Genomic DNA, 18,958 nt, shown 5'->3' with positions numbered 1-18,958 from the left:
AATCTGTCCCCCACCATGCCCTCCTGCCCCTGTCAGTGTTCCGCTCTGCCATCATCAATCCCCATTTCTATCCACAACTTGACCTGAGCAGTTGTGTTGCTGACCCGTAGGTGAAGAAGAGTTGGCTTTTATATCCTGCTTTTCTCTGCCTTTAAAGAGTCTCAATGCCGGTTAAAATTGTCTTCCCTTCCGCTCCCCACAACAGGAACCTTGTGAGGTAGGTGGAGTTGAGAGAGTTCTGAGAGAGCTGTGACTAGTCCAAGGTCACCCAGCAGGCTTCATGTGGAAGAGTGGGAAACAAATCCAGTTCACTCACGTGGAGGAGTGAGGTATCAAACTCGGTTCTCCAGGTTCAGTGGAGATCTGGAATTCTCTTAGAATTACAATCGATCTCCAGACGACAGACAGCAGTTCCCCTGGACAGTGTGATAGCTTTTGAAGGCAGACTGCATGCATTGCACTCACATTCCCACTGAGCTCCCTCTTCTTTGCAGATCCCCAGGCAGTGCCCCCAGAATTCTGGGGATTTCCCAGACCAGACTTGGCAGCCATCCTCAGCAATCTCACCAGCCCCTCTTGCTCATAAGCAAACAACAGTTGTGGAATGGAGAGCCCCCAGGTGATTGTGATGTGATGTCCTCTGGGATTGATTTCCAGGGCCCACGCAACAAAGGGAAGTAGCGGAAGGCGGTGGGGGGGCTGGGAGGGTAGAATGCACTGCACCACTTCAGACTAGAGGGGTGGAAGACATTTTTCAAGCATCTCCTTGATTTACAGTTTACTGTAAGACTAACACAACATAGGAAGAAAACACCTTTCTCTCTGAGTATTAAAAAATGGGGGGGGGGAGTTTTCAGACGATAGGCCATTAAGAATGTGACCCAGCCTGATGTTGTACAGCAGTGGTTCTCAACCTGTGGGTCGGGACCCCTTTGGGGGTCGAACGACCCTTTCACAGGGGTCGCCTAAGACTCTCTGCATCAGTGTTCTCCATCTGTAAAATGGATAAATGTTAGGGTTGGGGGTAACCACAACATGAGGAACAGTATTGAAGGGTCGCAGCATTAGGAAGTTTGAGAACCACTGTTGTACAGCCCATTCTACTACCTAAGCAGCAGTGGCATAGTGGCTAAGAGCAGTGGCTGAGCAGGTGCACTCGGATCTGGAGGAACTGGGTTTGATTCCCAGCTCTGCCGCTTGAGTTGTGAAGGCTTATCTGGGGAATTCAGATTAGCCTGTGCACTCCCACACATGCCAGCTGGGTGACCTTGGGCTAGTCACAGCTTTTTGGAGCTCTCTCAGCCCCACCTACCTCACAGGGTCTTTGTTGTGAGGGGGGAAGGGCAAGGAGATTGTAAGCCCCTTTGAGTCTCCTACAGGAGAGAAAGGGGGGATATACATCCAAACTCTTCTTCTTCTTCTAAGACCTCTGCCTCATTTTGCAGCTTGGGAAACCGAGGCTTAAATAGAGAGCCGTTCCAGTCCTGTTACCAGAGCTTCCTATAACTGGAAAAGGCCAGAGTAGAACATTTTGTGTGCCCTGGTACTGCGCAACAGCGCCTTCCTGTTGTTACAGAGATATCCATCCGTTATCTCTGAGACTAGGCAGTTGCATACTTTGGGAACTATCAATGCAATCCTAAGCAGACCCTTCTGCATCCCAATGAACTCTGTGGATTCAGAATCGTCCAAAACAAAGCATTTTCCCAGGTCCATGAATTTCAGGAGGAGATCTGTGTATACCATGCAGATTATGCTCATGACGTTAATTAAGATGTGGAGTTTCAAGATGTAGTGTGCCCACACAGGGCAGCAAATAGCACAGGAAACAGTGGTAATTCAGAGCTGAATTTGCTAGTAAAGAGAAGAATTTATCTCCTGTTCTTCATTTCCCCCCAAATTTCCCAGTGACTGATGCTCTTGGACTTATGGGTGTAATATGAAGAAACAAGGTGTAATAGATATTGAATTTCACAAACTGGTGCTGAGCAGCATTACCTGAAAATGAATCAACAAGACTTGATTTGTGGGTAGGAGAGAGCCAAAGTACAATCCAGTCCCATTAGTTTCAGTGGAACAATTTACGCACGTGGTCAGTTTTCCTCCTGAAATTCATGGACCTGGGAAAATGCTTTGTTTTGGACGATTCTGAAATCTTCCAACTTCAGGCCTGAATTCTGACTTGTTCCCCCAAATTTCAAATATGTGAAAATTTTAATTTTCTCAAATGTGTGCAAATTTTAATTTTCAACCAACGGTGGATCCCAATCCCTGATTCCCATTGAGCGATTGTTGCTGTGACCGTAACTGTGTTTCCGATATATGCCTATGTGGTTTTTTAAATGTTCACATGGGCCGATCCAGGGCAGCTGGTAATCAGCATTTAGCAGAAGGCTGTTGCTTTGTGTGGCCAACGCTTCAAGCTGGGGTTTTAGAGGAAATTGGTTCCTTATTTTGGCACCAGGACAGAGACCTTCCGCCTCCTTCCACACCCGAAGACAGCGCCACACAAACTGGAATTTTTTTTAACAAAATGGACCCCAGGCCTTAACGCTGAAGTCTCTTGACTGACAGTGGCCCTTCTGTAAAGGAGGACCGAAGGTCTGGCTAACCTGTAGTCCAAGGAAATGGAGGAGGTTTAATGAAAGGCGGGGGGCCAGTTGGGGAAAAAAACGCACAAGCCAGCTAAGCTCCAGAGCTGCATACTAACTGGGAGATGAAAGAGCTGGGGGCCTTCTGAAGTACATGCTGTCTCAATGATTAATGGGGGTGAGGGAAGGGTGAGGCCCAGCCCCTAGTAAACTACAAGATGGCAAAATGATTCTAAGAACAACAGAGCAGTGTTCATGGAGAAAAGCAAGTTGCCTGCGCCAAGAAAATCTCCCAAGTGCTGTTTGAAAAAGCCTCTTTATTTTCCAGTATCAAATCAGTACATTAAAATAGATGCGGAGAGTCCAGCCGTCGTTAAAAATAAACCCACGGCGATGCGTAACATACGGCAAAAGCATCGCTTGCTGCAACAATGGCAGGGCTTTGAGTCGCTTCCAACGTCTGGCTGGAAGACAATGGCCCGCAGAGAGAGCCGCTGGCTCGCCATGACGCAGCCGCGCGCAGGTGATTTCTTCGCTGTTGCTGTGTCGCGAAGTGGCGTTAGGATTGTGTTTTTTTAAAAGGCAGGTTTAGAGCTTGGGAAATGGCCCAGAAAAAGTTTATTGTCAGAGAGACTGCTCCCAATGACAGCTTTTTAAGGCAGGTTTTCCTGGTGACTCAAGGCCTATAGGGTGAAGGGACAGAAGAGGAAAAGTAGCATCACAACCTTATCACAACAGGTTAGAGGACAGAAGGGCAATATAAGGCAGTGGCTTCTCCAGTTGTGTCCCAGGGAACTCTGGAGCTCCTTGGAAGCTTAACAGAAGCCTGCTAAGAAAGTCTGTAGTTTCAGTTAAGTCATGAATGGCTTCCAGTGTGATCTACCAGGTATTCACAAAGTTATGGGGAGATGTGACAGCTGGCCAGCATCCCTTAGAATTGGAGTGGGTCCTAAAATATTCCCCAGAGTCCTCTGCGAAACACAACAACAGACAAATCCTGGTGGAACACTAATGATTTTCAAACTTTCTACCCCAGGGTGTAGCAAGTTTGAAAATCACTAGTGTTGGGTGAACACAGGTGGTCATTCTAAGGAACTTGCCATGATGTGTATCTATCTGTCTATCGTGCTTGCATCCTGCCCTTCTTCCACAGATCTCAGGGCGGTATATACAGTTCTTTCTTTTTTTCTCACAACAACCCTGTGAGGTAGGTGACACTGAGAATTAGGGACTGGTCCAAGTTGAAGATTTGAACCCAAGTCTCACTCTCAGACACTCTGACATAAAGACATGTGGTTAGCCAGAGAACTGGGATATTCTTTTAAGCGGCATGAAGAATTGTACTACCCGTACTCTTGCCTCAAAATGCTGATCAGCTGCTGAAACGCCTAAGATAACGGTCACCTTTCACAAAGTTATTCACAAAAGGACTGTTTTACAAAATGGAGGTTTAATGCAATGCACAGACAGACCTTTTTCTTTCTGAAAAAGAAAAGAAAACAATTGATCCAACCTTACTTGAATCTTAACTTTGTAACACCCAGCAAGGTCTTCTTCCCCACCCATGAATGTCCAGTACAGTTAAATAAATAGGAGGTAATGGGTGGTTGGGGGAGGGGGGGGGAAGCAGGAGGAGGGAAAAATACTCGTGGTTGCACTTAGAGGTATTTTTTTTAATGAGATAATCAGACTGTAGCAATTTCCCCTGCCTGGTTTCCATGGCGAGGAGCCCCTCACAGATGCATAAGATTTACAGGTCCCTGAGAATCTCCCTGAGGCACAGGATGTGTGGTTAAGTCTGTGTAAATGGGAAGGGAGTTTGAAGGCCCGAACTGGTGCTGGCCGGGGATTTCAGCAACACAGCTGTAGTCCAGGTTTGTTGAGGAGCAGTCAGGGAAGCTGAAGAGTGTGTCAGCCTCAGGCTCATTTCCCAGGTAATTTTCTGCAATCTCATTCGGACTCCCTTGCAGAACCGGAGGCCCGAAAGGATGACCTTCCCCTTGCAAAGAGAAGGGCTCGTATTCAGATGCCAAGGAGCTGTCAAAGAGTGGGTCTGGATAGGTCGCTGAACTGTGTATCTCTCTCGGGCCCTTGCTACAGGAGCTGAGAGTGGCCATCTCGTACTCTGCCTCCGTGTGACCGTAATAGTCACTCACTGAAGGGCTTCTGCTTGGGGATTTCCTTGTTGTCCCCTTGGCCCGACTATCTTTCTTGTATTTCATCCTCCTGTTCTGGAACCAGATCTTGATTTGCCTCTCCGAGAGACGCAGAAGCCGGGCCATTTCCAGTCTACGTGGCCGACAGAGGTACCTATTGAAATGGAACTCTTTCTCCAGCTCCACTAGCTGGGTATGGGTGTAAGCTGTGCGGACCCTCTTGGATGAGGAAAGGCTTGGTGAAGAGCTCCTGGGGTCTAGATAAAGGAAATAAAAAAGATTCTATTCAGTTCAAACCCTGATGACTTTGCAGAATCAAACAATTTTATTTAGCGGACAAAAATCTGTGTATAAAAAACCTGTATAAATATACTTGCTATGCACTGCCGAAATTCAAGTTTGAGAGCAGAGCTGAAATTGCTTCATTTGCTACAAACATTTTATCTGCACATCCACTTCCCCTTTTTGGTGACTATCTTCAACAATCTTTATGAGAACATCAGCTTAGTCATACGTTCTTCTGTCTCTCTAAATGATTATCCGTCAGCCATCGCACACAGCCAAATCTGATTGGCTATATAGCATGGTGACATCATTCCGATCAATGCATGACACATGATTGGGTGGTATTGCTCATGTGACTGGCCTCACGAGGGGAGCAGTGGTAGTGATGGTGGGGAAATGATATTAAAGAAACTGCAGCTGGGAGAAACAGTGAACAATTCAAAAGGGCTAAACAAGTGAGCACTTGCACAGTTTAAACATTGCAAGGAAAACATCAATCTCATTACTCAAAAAACAAAAGTAGAGAATTCTGTAAAATTCTGCAACCAGGAAAAATTCTGGATTGTTTTAAAAAGAGAGCTTTGAAAATCTTGTGTGAAATATTTTCAAAGAATGGGAGGGTTTTTATCTATTTGTCTCCTTTTTCAGATACTACAGTTGCCCATACTGAAAGATGTGTCTGTCTCCTCTTCTTTTTTAAAGGCAGATAACCATTGAAATTTATCAGAACAGAAGTTATGATATTAAATCTTTTTTTAAAAAAAATGTAATGAGAAATATACCTGCTTTTTAAAAAAAATCTTTGGTGAAAGATCTAGAAGCAACGAGTTAGATGCAAAAGCTCCATCCGTGAGTGGAAAGACATTTCTGCTTGTGTGAGGCCCCTTCTGCACATGCAGAATAAGGCACTTTCAATCCATTTTCAATGCACTTTAAAGCTGTGCGGAATAGCAAAATCCACTTGCAAACAATTGTGAAAGTGTATTGAAAGTGCATTGTTCTGCACATGTGGAAGGGGCCTTATTCATGCAGTCTCCAAGTTGTATCTCACACTGTTCCTGGTGTTCAAGAGCTACTTTTTGGGGAGCATGGGTCCACATGAGGAAGGGTAAGCAAGACAAAAAATGTGATCAGTGAGCTGAGCTCTTGGTTATGTCCTTTTGAATCCAATCCAATGTATTGTTGAAGGCTTTCATGGCCGGATTCAACTGGTTGTTGTGAGTTTTCTAGGCTGTGTGGCCATGATCTGGTAGATCTTGTTCATGTCTTGCCTGCATCTGTGGCTGGCATCTTCAGAGGTGTATCACAGAGAGAAGTCTGTTACGCATTGTGTCCAGAAAATCACTGTGTTATGCAGTGTGTAATATACTTATCTCTGTGATACACCTCTGAAGATGCCAGCCATAGATGTGGGCAAGAAGAAGAAGAAGAAGAAGAAGAAGAAGAAGAAGAAGAAGAAGAAGAAGAAGAAGAAGAAGAAGAAGAAGAAGAAGAAGAAGGAAGAAGAAAGGAAGAAGGAAGAAGAAGAAAGGAAGAAGAAGAAGGAAGAAGAAAGAAAGAAGAAAGGAGAAGAAAGAAAGAAGAAGAAAGAAGAAGAGGAGGAGGAGGAGGAGGAGGAGGAGGAGTTTGGATTTATATCCCCCTTTCTCTCCTGTAGGAGACTCAAATGGGCTTACAATCTCCTTGCCGTTCCCCCCTCACAACACCCTGTGAGGTGGGTGGGGCTGAGAGAGCTCTGAAAAGCTGTGACTAGCTCAAGGTCACCCCGCTGGCGTGTGTGGGAGTGTACAGGCTAATCTGAATTCCTCAGATAAGCCTCCACAACTCAAGCGGCAGAGCTGGGAATCAAACCCGGTTCCTCCAGATCAGAGTGCACCTGCTCTTCGCCACTGCTCTTAGCCACTACGCCACTGCTGCTCTGGTAGTTAGGAACAAGATCTACCAGACCATGGCCACACAGGCCGGAAAGTCCAAAAAGACTATCTGAGTTACAGAACTCTGCAAACAAACTGGAGCCCTGTTGCTCCTATGACTCAAAAGTCAATGAACAAAGTAGGATACAAATATAAATAATTAAAATAACAATAATGATTTCTTAGCAGTAAGCAAAAGAAAATCCTGAAGAGACATGTTATGATTTAGATGCTGAAGATAAACAAATGAGAGCAGGAAACCATCTGGGGACTATGGGTGGGATCCAGCCCACCTTTTCATCCCTTCTGGCCCAATTCCCCTCCTTATTACAGCTTCCACATCACATGGCTTTTGTTCATGCAGATCCCCAGCAAGGTCAAAGGAGTGGTGGTCAAAGGACATCCACTCCTCCCTTACCATGAGTGGAAAAACATGCTGTGTCCAACTCTATGAAAGGAGGACATCTAGAACATAAATACAGTAGGTATCTTATCACTTTTAAAGATCCTACATTTCTTCCAAGAAACTCAAGGGACCATGTATTATGCTCTCCTCATTTTATGCTGATAACAATTGCATGAAGTAGGTTGTACTGGGAAAAATGTTGACAGGCCCCAAATCTTTGACATAGCTTTGAATCCACCCCAGCACTCTACCACTTCACTACACTGGCTTTTGAGTTGGGCATCCATATTTATTTGGAGACGCAAGGCAATCTGCTCTTTAGATGCACTGTTCACAAAAGATGACAGATAAAAACAAAGTACCTGAAGAAGGAAGGCTGCTGCTCTGCTTGGAGCTGTGTCTTGTTTCCTTCATCCATGGAAAGACTCGTTTTGGTAAATGGTTACTGCCAATAGTGGAGGTGCCACGAGGATTGGAAGAAGTAACCAGCAGAGGCTGTTGCGATCTTGAGGTCTGATCGTTGCTGTTCCCTAGAGATCCCTGCTGGGTACCTTTTTGGTCTGTTGGAGACCCCGTAGATGGTTCTAATTCTGGGTGTGCCAACGGAGCCAGAAATGGTTGCTGACTAAAAGAATCTCTCCTAATGGGGTCTTGGTTGTCTTCATGAAGAGCTTTTTGCATTTCCTGTTCTTGACTGACTGAAGAAATGGGGAAGGAGACTGATACCTTGAAATGAATGCGAAAGGAATCCAGAGTATGAGATGACAGACAGAACTCCAGTTATCGCTGAGGAAAGGTCATCCTCAAACAAAATGTCCTCAGTGCTAAAGGAAAACATCCTAAGTCAATATGCCCTAATAAAAGCCCTCACCAATTATTCTGGCTTCTGAGCCAAACCTGCTAAAAAAAGGAACATGAACACAGACGGTCTTTGAACCTCAATCTGTCTGCGGTCAAAAATCATTCGTTTCTAGACATTCTTATCCATAAATGTTGCTGTTGATATACACCAAATGGTTTAATGTCTATTTATTCACAAGATATTTGGTGTCAGTATCTCTTTTGCTCATAATACTACAGCTAATAGGCCCCCAATGGGTAGCAGATTCTGGACAGACCAAAGGAAGGACCAAGTAGTCAGTAATTTGTGGAATTCACTGCCCCAAGATGTAATGATGGCTGCCAGTGTGGTAGTGAAAAGTGGAACCAAGTGGCAGGCCTATGGCTATCCTGAAGCATTTTGAAGGTAAGAGACAAAGATAAGTGGTTTGCCGTTGCCTGCCTGGTACCAACCCTCAGTTTTCTTGGTGGTCTTCCATCCAAATACCAACCAGGGCTGTCCCTGTTTCACTTCACAGATCTGACAAGATTGGGCTAGCTTGGGCCCTCCAGGTCAGTTTAGCTGGTTTTAAAGGGGTGTGTGTAAGGGATAGACCTGTCTACGATTGTTAGATTTCACATTTAGGATGCCAGTTCAAAATAGCAAAAGAACATGAGGTTCCAAGGAATTTGGAATATTTCTTGTTGCTGTAAGCCTGATCCAGTACCTATACTGAGGAAGGTGAGCAACAAAGCTTCTAAGGCAGGGGTCAGCAACCCGCGGCTCCAGAGCCGCATGTGGCTCATTCGTCCTCGTACTGCAGCTTCGCAGTGGTGACGCCAATGACGGCAAGTTGCACTTGGGACGTGGCGAGCGCGCCTTCTTCCCTGTTCCCTCCTTCCTCCCTCCCTCCAGCATCCTTTCCCCTCCTTCCCTCATCTGGCGCCTGGGAAGGAGAGGAAAGGACGCCAGAGGGAGGAAGGAGGGGGTAAGGAAGAAGGTGTTCTCACTGCGTCTCAAGTGCAACTTGCCATTGTTGGTGTCACCGCCGCTGTCTATACCGCTCGCTTGGCTGAAGGCAAGGCTTGGGGAGGGCGGGGGCAGGGCGGGGGGAGGTGGGGCCAAATGGCTCTTTGGGTGCTAAAGGTTACCCACCCCCAAAGGGAGTCTGCTCCGTGTTATTTTCCCCAAACTGGGTTTTTTGAGAACTGCGCTATTCACGAGGCACTTTATTCGGCTGTGCTTTCCTTTTTTTTAAAAAAAATCCCAGCTTACATCTGTGTAGCCACACAGGTGCAAATGGTCGTATTGTGGTATTGTGAGATGGCAGCATGTGAGGGTTCATTTGTGCATGCCTGCCTAGCTATGCATTGGTGGGAGGTAAATAAAAACAAATAGATGCACCTTCATGTGAAGGCAACCTGCATTGTTTCCGTGGGCTCCAATCGCTGGCTGCATGGTTGCATGCGAACGCGAAAACAGGAAAGCAGGTTCCTTTATCCTGACTGCAACCTGCTGTACATTTACTCTGCAGAGTGGGCCGTAGTGGTCGCCAGTGGTGGGATTCAAATAATTTAACAACCGGTTGTTTACATGTGCCATTTTAACAACCGGTTCTGCCGAACTGGTGTGAACCTGCTGAATCCCACCACTTGTGGTGGCTAATGGAAAGGGACCCTCCATGGCTTGATGTTGCTAAAAGGCATATAATACAAAACTGGAGAGATAAATACCCCCCCCCCCCAATGCAATGGATGGAGGACTTTACAACTTTATCAACGCTTGAACATGTGACATATAGAGGACATATTTTAGATCTTTGAAAACTTTTAATAGATACTTTTGTTTAGACATGCCACCACTGTTGTAACATTCTTTTTTCCTTTCTGCTTGAGGTTTGCAATTATTTTTGTAAAAAACTAACTAATTACCCAGTGAGGTGGGTAAGCAGGGCTATGTGCTGCAATTCTGTAGGATCATCAGAAAAGCACAGAATGTCATGCTGGAGACAGAATTCCATTTTCATGCTAAAAACCCAAACCTTTGTTAGTCTTTGAGCCTCATGGTTATGAAGACCAGCTTAAAAATGTGTACTGCATGGGCCATGCCTGTCACTGTAGAAGCAATCCAAAGGGGTGGCTGAGCATTGCCAATGATTGGAAATGGAAGTTCTTTGCTGCTCCATATGGCCAGCAAAACCCCAATAACAAAACACACACATACACACACACACACATTTCATTTGAATTCTTTATCTGTTGCCTTGGTGCAGGACCTGAAGAATCTCCATTGTTTGTAGCATGAAGTACACATTTCTCTATGCTCGAGACACCCCTTCTGAAGAACAAGATTGACAATAATTTCTACCATAAGAAATATTGTGATATCCCCCCGCCCCGCCAACAATATTCTTAAAATGTGCCAATTCTGCCAGTTCTATTTCTTATTATCTCTGAATAATTTAAAGGTTCTGTAAAACTAGCTTCTGCTATATGAAGGGCCTTTTTGGTGATGGCCCTCTTTTAATGGACTTCCCTCCAGTAAGAAGCACACCAAGCCCTCTCAGTGTGCTGAGATCCTAGATGTCCCTATTTATGACATACTGTCATTTTCTGGTTCCCTTTCCTCTGTAAATCACTATTTTCTTATTTATGTTGGCTTCAGGAAATACTTTGAATTCCTCTAATCTGGCAATCTTGAGTTTCATTCTTTCCCCACCAAGTACTATTTTTAAAACTTGACTTTTAAGTCAACTGAGGATAGCTTTTGAAGAATAAACATATGTGTCATAAGCAGGCATAGAAGAACACTAACAGTGCAAGCCTAAAGAGAGCTACTCCCATTTAAGCCCATCCATGTCAGTGGGGTTTACACTGCAACAACTCTGCATAGGATTGCATTGACAGTGTTGTGTGTTTGGAAGGGTTTAGTGGTTCTTAGTAAGGGAAACTGATACAGCATGCCCTGATTTTTCATTTGTAAAATGGTGAACTGCTTTTAATCCCCCCCCCCCCCCCAGCAATCAGGGAAGAGCATTCTCTTCTGCCCAGCGTTTGGGAGCCGGGAATCACTTCAAGATGTTGTTTTATTGCTGAACTGAACAAATTTATCTTTGCCTTTTTACAGCCTTTCGTGCTATTTTATGATGCAAGCTTCTTGGAGGGCCGTTAGAGGTCTGGCAAGTGGGGCATAAATTTAAATGGAAATAAATAACCTCCAATATTCTTAACTCACCCTCATCCCCTTCTAAATGCATTGTAAAGAGAGTCTGTGTCCACTTAGGGGACGTTTCTACACTACACCTAACCAGGAGACAATTGTGGGTGAGTGCCCGTGCATATACAGTGGAACCTAGGTTTTCATTGCCTTCGGTTTTCATCGGTTTCGGTTTTCATCTATTTTTTCAGTGAAAATTTTGTCTCGGTTTTCATCAATTTGCCTCAGTTTTCATTGGTTTGCAGTAAGGTGCAGGGGTTTGTGAAGAAAAATCACCCGGACAAAGCTGTCGCAGGCCGTGTCTGCAACTTGTTTAATGACAATGTCTTGCCCCATTTCAGACAAATCTTAAAGAGGCATCAGAAACAGACCTCTTTGGACAGCTTTCTGGTGCGACATTGGTCCACTGGCTCTGAAGCTGGTCCTAGCGTTATTGTTTGTTACTGTTTTCAGGATTAAATACTATGTTTATTAACCAAAAAATGTGTTTTTGGTATGTTTTTTGGAGTGCCTAGAATGGATTAATTGGATTTACATTGATTCCTATGGAAAAGTTTGCCTCGGTTTCATCGGGTTCGGTTTTCATCGATTCTTTTCGGACGGATTACCAATGAAAACCGAGGTTCCACTGTATCCACACCCTAACATTTTGTAGCAGCAATACCTTCTGGCATGTCTGCCAGAGGAACATGGGGGTGAATTGACCCCGGGCACCCCCATTAGATCACGTGGGGGCACCTGGCAGGCCCACATCCAAGCTCCTGGCCTGGCTGCACCTTCAGGGCTCGCCGGGCACCGGCTAAGGTTAGTGGGGCATGGAGGGAGGAGCACCCAAAGCAAGTGTTGCCCTGGGTGCCATTTTCCTCTGGTATGCTCTTCAGCTAGGTCAGGAAATCTCTCCACAGAGGACTGGAACGCCAAGACTTGGCCCTCTCACCCCAGTGCAGGACGGGATGAAGGAGCTGCAATTTAAATGGCATTTCTAGAAACCGGATGGAAACTTTTCAAGTGGACAAGTGCGTGAAAGGGGAGCAGATGATGACACCACAGCCACCCCATGTCCATACCTTCTGCTATTGGAAAGGCAGTGAAGTAGAAGGTTGGGAGGATGAGAACACCAGTTGATGAGAAAAAGCAAACCATGTCCAAGAATGAAGTCTCATACATTTAAATTTAAGTCAACTAGTAAGACAAAAATCTATTTTTAATAGGGGAAATGCCAAGTAGTTGGGTCTGTTGTCTTCATTCTAGGCTAGAGCCTTTACATATACCAGGAGCTGGAAACAGGGGCTGGTTAGTAACTGGGTAGAAAGCCATCCAAAGGTTTCCCCTTTTCTCTCCACCTAAAGATGTGTTCTTCAGAATTTCTGTGAGGAGGGTTGACTACGGCTTGCTCTGCGGTCTGCCTTGCTTCTTTCTTGGGGAAGTACCCTGAAATGTATGGCCTAGGCTAGCCTGATCTCAACAGATCTCAGAAGCTAAGCAAGATTGACCCTAATTAGATGGGAGACCACCAAGGAAGTCCAAGGTTGCTATGCAGAGGCAGGCAACGGCAAACCACCTGTGAACCACTCTTGCCTTAAAACCTATGAGGTTACCTTATGTCAGCTGCGACTTCCCAGCTCTTTCCTCCACCACCGTATGTATGTATGTATGTATGTATGTATGTATGTATGTATGTATGTATGTATGTATGTATGTATGTATGTATGTATGTATGTATGTATGTATGTATGTATGTATGTATGTACCCTATTTCCCCGAATATAAGACATCCCCTGAAAATAAGACGTAGTAGAGGTTTTACTGAAGTGCGAAATATAAGGCATCCCCCGAAAGTAAGATGTAGCAAAGTTTTTGTTTGGAAGCATGCCCGACGAACAGAACACAGAAAAATAAGACATCCCCTGAAAATAAGACATAGCACACCTTTGGGAGCAAAAATTAATTATATTCGGGAAAACACGGTATGTATGTATGTATGTATGTATGTATGTATGTATGTATGTATGTATGTATGTATGTATGTATGTATGTATGTATGTATGTATGTATGTATGCAGTACTTCACCCCTAGAAAAGGTGAAGTGTGGAGTTACCCCAGCAGGATTTTGAATGGCAAATGCAATCCACATCCTATTGATAGGAGTGCCAAAAATCTCCTTCATGTCCAGGGAAGGAAGACTAGATTTGGGATGTATTAAATAATACTGAGTCTTCGACCGGTATAAGGGAGCCAGGATGACATGTGGAACAAAAGCATAATGCTGCATAGTAGAAGAAGGGTAATTGCAATACCATGAAAAAATATCATTGATGTCTGTGTTAGGGATAATGGTTTGTTTGATGTACAATATTGAACATAGTTGCTGAATTCGGCTGCCAGTCAATGAGGTATCTATGTTTATTAATTTTACTTGGTGCAAGAGGATGACAATAAGCGACAGGCATTTGCTAGCATCTCTTCCCCCCACCCACCTCCCCTTTTGCTTGGATCCGAGGAAGAGTAAAAGTCTATATAAGTTCCGCGGCAGGGAGGCTGTATTCAAAAGGAAGCAATATTCTCTTTGGAGAGATAAGCAGAGGCTATTGGGGAAAGCATTGGCCTGTGGAAAGGGTGGCAGGCATACTAAGCAGCTTTGAGAGGTATATCAGGCTCGGCAAGAGCAAAGGAAGCAAATCATATTAAGTTGACCCATGAGCTTTAGAGCCATGACCTCGTGGATGGAAAGAGAAAAGCCATCAATGCACTGTCCAAAGACAAATTTACAGGGGAGTTGTGTGCATTTTATTTTATTTACTTCATTTATTATTTACTTATTTATTCACTTCAATTGCACCCTGCCTTTCTCCTCCACGAGGAACTAAAGTGGCTTTCAGTGTTCTCCTCTTCATTTTATCCTCACAACGATCCTGTGAGGTAGGTTAGACTGACACCCAAAGTCACCCGACAGACTCCCGACAGACTCCATGGCCGAGTAGAGATTTGAACTTGGGTCTCACAGATCCAATTCACTATAACCACTATACCACACAGGTATACATTCTGTGTGTTCATTAAAAAATATCTGTATGAAACTTGTCTTGGCATTGCTGAAAGACAAAAATTGAAACCCGCTACTTTGATTTGGGTATGTTTATGGATAGTATGCCTGGTTTTGAAAGTCATGGGACTGAAGAAGAAGAAGAAGAAGAAGAAGAAGAAGAAGAAGAAGAAGAAGAAGAAGAAGAAGAAGAAGAAGAAGAAGAAGAAGGAGGAGGAGGAGGAGGAGGAGGAGGAGGAGGAGGAGGAGGAGGAGGAGGAGGAGGAAGAAGAAGAAGAAGAAGAAGGAGGAGGAGGAGGAGGAGGAGGAGGAGGAGGAGGAAAAGGAAGAGGAAGAGGAAGAGGAAGAGGAAGAGGAAGAGGAGAAGGAGGAGGAGTTTGGATTTATATCCCCCATTTCTCTCCTGTTGGAAACTCAAAGGAGCTTACAATCTCCTTTCCCTTCCCGCCCCCCACAACAAACACCCTGTGAGGTGGGTGGGGCTGAGAAAGCTGCACAGAACTGTGACTAGCCCAAGGTCATCCAGCTGGCATGTGTTGGAGTGCACAAGCTAATCTGGTTCCCCAGATAAGCCTCCACAGCTCAAGCGGCAGAGCTGGGAATCAAACCCTGTTCTCCAGATTAGAGTGCACCTGCTCTTAACCACTACGCCATTGCTGCTCCTGTAGAAGAAACTCTGCAGAACAATGATGTCTTGATCACTGGAAAGCACGTTTATCATCTTGTATGGCTTACACTGGATGAGCTCCTAACCCATCCCAATCATAGTCTTCAGGACTAGAATCTTGCTTCTTTCCCCCACTCACAACCCCCCCCCCAAAAAAAAACAGACAATGAAGGCTGAAATTCTCCACATGCTGAATTCTGTACCCGTCAGACTCCCAGAATATACACAGACCTGAGACAGCACTTAATTTGCCTGTCAGTTTCATTCAAGTAACAGATGACCAATGACCGCTGATAGATTACATATGAGGTGCACAACATAGCAATATTTAGTTGTGACTAATGTCCCATTAAAAACTTGATCATAACTACCTGAAGTCTCATTGATTTCAATTAGACTTAATTGTGACTAACTTTGTCCATTTTGCACTCAGCGACTGCAGTTTACTTTAAAAGGCCCGATCGCCCCATCCTATTGGTCCAGAGTACAATAATAACAATTATTATAGAAGAAATAGTGTGACTAATAGCTAGGGGGTGGAGAAGAGAGCTAGTATGAGCTGGTGCAGATAAATGGTAAGAAAAAGGCCTCTGAGCTCCACCCGCAATCCCAAAGCAGACAATACAGGTAAAAAAACTAACTGCATTCTTAAACAGTCACACTGTTTTAAGTCCACTTAAGGCAATAGGTTTAGGAAGGTGTAACCCTGTTTAGGGTTGCACTGAAAATAACTTTGACCCCCTAACTAAGGCCCCTTCCACACATGCATAATAATGCACTTTTAATCCACTTTTACAATTGTTTGCGAGTGGATTTTGCTATTTCGCACTGTGAAATCCAGCTGCAAAGTGCATTGAAAGTGGATTAAAATCACATTGTTCTGCAAGTGCGGAAGAAGAAGAAGAGGAGAAGGAGGAGGAGTTTGGATTTATATCCCCCTTTCTCTCCTGTAAGGAGACTCAAAGGGGCTTACAATCTCCTTCCCCCCCACCACAACAAACACCCTGTGAGGTGGGTGGGGCTGAGAGATCTCCAAAGAATTGTGACTTGCCCAAGGTCACCCAGCTGTGTTGCAGTGCGCAAGATAATTGAGTTCACCAGATAAACCTCCACAGCTCAACTGACAGAGCAGGGAATCAAACCCGGTTCCCCAGATTAGAGTGCACCAGTGGCGTAGCACCAATGGGGCTGGGTAAGATGCAGCGCCCTGGGCGTGTGCCTGTGGAGGGACATAGCCGGGGCGTGGTGGGGCGTTCCGGGGGTGTTTCGGGGCAGGGCGGGGACAGGTGGGTGTCTGGCAGGGGCGAAGGACACAGGTATGCCCCAGGCGCAGTTCCCCCTCACTCCGCCCCTGGAGTGCACCTGCTCTTAACCACTGCACCATGCCGGTAGAGCAGTAGAACCAAGTCTCTAAAAGATTCAGAATCAGAGATAATTGGGTGAGTTTCCTGGACTAAGAGACCACCCCAACAACTGTATGCCTACATGTAGAATCCACATGGTTACCATCTTTTTCCTCACCCCCTGTTCCTATGCCTTGAACATAAAGTGGGATACAGAAATTTAGCATTTAACATGATGGGGGAACCCCTCTTGGTGGGGTTGCCTGCTCCAGGATGGAAAACTCTTGGAAATATGGGGGTGGAGCCCCGTTAGGACAGGGACCCAAGTGGGGTACAATGCCAAAGGGTCCCCCTCCAAAACATCCATTTTTTTTCCAGGAGATCTGATCTCTGTAGTTTGGACATGAACTGTAATTCTGATGGATCCCCAGGCCCCACCTGGAGGTTAGCATCCCCACCTCCTGGCTAAATATTTGTAATTTTTGGTACTTGTTAAAGGAACAAATATAGAACCAGTTTTGCACATGGACTATTTTAAATGTGGGAAAGGTAGGGAAAGGAAGGGAAGGAAGATTAGGAAAAACCAATAGATGCCCAGGTCTGAAAAGGTATAGCAGAAGTATAAATATAAAAGGCACTTTTGGAACTGAAACATCGTATTGTTTTGTTATATGCTTAAACTTATTTCCCTTTAAAAACCAGGCTGGCAATTTAAGTGCAATTTATCAATAAGGTCCATCATATACCAAAAATATTTTGATTGGATAGAAATGCTTCCCCCTTGTCATTCTTAGTACCATCCTAAGTAGATTTATATCCCTCTAAATCCATGGACATCAGTGGACTTGAAGGGTGTAAATCTGCTTAGCATGGCACTGTAAATGAAGTAGCAGGGTTTGTTTGCTTGCTGGGGTGGGTTAAATTAGATTATTTAAGTTTTAAAATAAGTGGATTTTTTAATATAATTTTTGTTACAAAACCGACATTTTGGATGAGGCATTCCCCTTTTTGTCATAAATTACTCTTGTAACGTGATTCCTTCTGCAACAATCATCCCAAATAATAATTTGAAAGTGTAAGATGTTTTCTTCAAAAGTACTGCTTTGCTCGTAAGTAAATGCCTTCAGTAACTGATTGATCAATTTAAAAACTCATCTCCTATTATATTGCAATGAAATAACATCGAACTGAATATAAATTTAAGGAACTTAATAGTGTGCAGGTCTGCAGCCTAAAAATCAGATCTCTCTCTCTCTCTTTCTCTCTCTCTCTCTCTCTCTCTCTCTCTCTCTCTCTCTCTCTATCTATCTATCTATCTATACATATATATACACACACATATATATACACACACACACACACACATATAAATCTATATCTATCTATCTATAAATCTATATCCATAAATCTAAATCTATCGATCTATCGATCTATCTATCCACACACACACACATATACGCACATATACATGTAAATACATACATACATACATACATACATACATACATACATACATACATACATACATACATATGTATATGTATGGTGCACATCATTATATATAGCCCATCCTTTGTTAGCTCAGAACAGCACAGCTGGGTGGTCTGCTCCTTATTTCATTCTTGAAACTACTCTATCCAAGATAAGCTTGTAGGAGAAGAAGAACAGGGGAGACTGACCCAGAATCACCTGATGCACTTTTTCCTTCCAGTGAGGATTTCAACATAACTCTACTAAGTCCCAGCCTGACAATCTAACCATGAGACCATTCTTGCAATCTTCAGTCCAGGTATTATTAGAGCAGGATGAGCCCCCCCCCCCCTGAAAAACCACTAAGAAAAAGGTTACCAAGCAAACCAGGGCCTCTGGAGAACTATGATCTTCAAGTCACAAGAAGTCTAATAACAAGGCATTCATTCATTCATTCATTCATTCATTCATTCATTCATTCATTCATTCATTCATTCATTCTGTGCATTTTATCCCATCTAGAGACCCTGATTTGCTTGGTAACCTTTTTCTTAGTTGTTTTTCAAGGGGGGGGGGTCATCTTACTCAAGGTGCCATACCTCATTCTCCCTCTCCATTACCTTCACAACAACCTTATGAGGTAGGTTAGCTGAGAGAGAATAATTGGCTGGCAGTCAATCACCATGCTTCTGTGGCAGACTGGGTATTGATGCTGAGACTAGTCTAACCATCACACCTCTCTATTCCCTCCCCCCAATATCACTAACAACTGGGGGAGGGGAGGATTTAAATCTTTCACAGCTTTGCTAGCCTGTCGGACATACTTTGTGGATGGCCCCTCGGAGGTCCTCTAGAGAAGGTCCAATCATTGTCACCGACTTTAGAAAATTCAGGTTTGCTTTATGTTGCTTTAACAAAACAAAACAAAACAAAGCTGGATCGAATCTGCTCCAAGCGAACCGTTTCAGCCCAGGACAGGCTTACTGGGTAAGAAGCCCACACCCCTCACACATTCAGAAGTAAACCTCGGCTCACATTACAGGCGCC

General features: G+C 44.4%; 1 protein-coding gene across 9 annotated transcripts in view; it reads right to left on the bottom strand.

Moving 5' to 3' along the window:
- Positions 1-2,888: 2,888 nt before the first annotated feature.
- LOC125428118 (homeobox protein Hox-D3-like) overlaps positions 2,889-18,958 on the bottom strand; it is a 129,018-nt gene continuing 112,948 nt past the window's right edge. For 7 of the 9 annotated variants that reach the window (XM_048487766.1, XM_048487761.1, XM_048487765.1 and 4 more), the window contains exons 2-3: positions 7,714-8,077; positions 2,889-5,004 (exon numbers count right to left, since the gene is read on the bottom strand). In XM_048487766.1, coding sequence (XP_048343723.1) covers positions 4,325-5,004; positions 7,714-8,032 — 999 coding nt within the window. In that variant the 5' untranslated portion in view covers positions 8,033-8,077 and the 3' untranslated portion in view covers positions 2,889-4,324. Of the gene's footprint in view, positions 5,005-7,713; positions 8,078-17,680; positions 17,733-18,958 lie in introns of those variants that run through there. The other 2 variants (XR_007243773.1, XM_048487763.1) reach the window with 2 other exon arrangements.

The sequence above is a fragment of the Sphaerodactylus townsendi genome, linkage group LG03 (assembly GCF_021028975.2).
Source record: "Sphaerodactylus townsendi isolate TG3544 linkage group LG03, MPM_Stown_v2.3, whole genome shotgun sequence".
NCBI classification, from domain to species: domain Eukaryota; kingdom Metazoa; phylum Chordata; class Lepidosauria; order Squamata; family Sphaerodactylidae; genus Sphaerodactylus; species Sphaerodactylus townsendi.
Note: the sequence above shows the minus strand (reverse complement) of the source record. Positions and strands in the feature narration are given on the sequence as shown.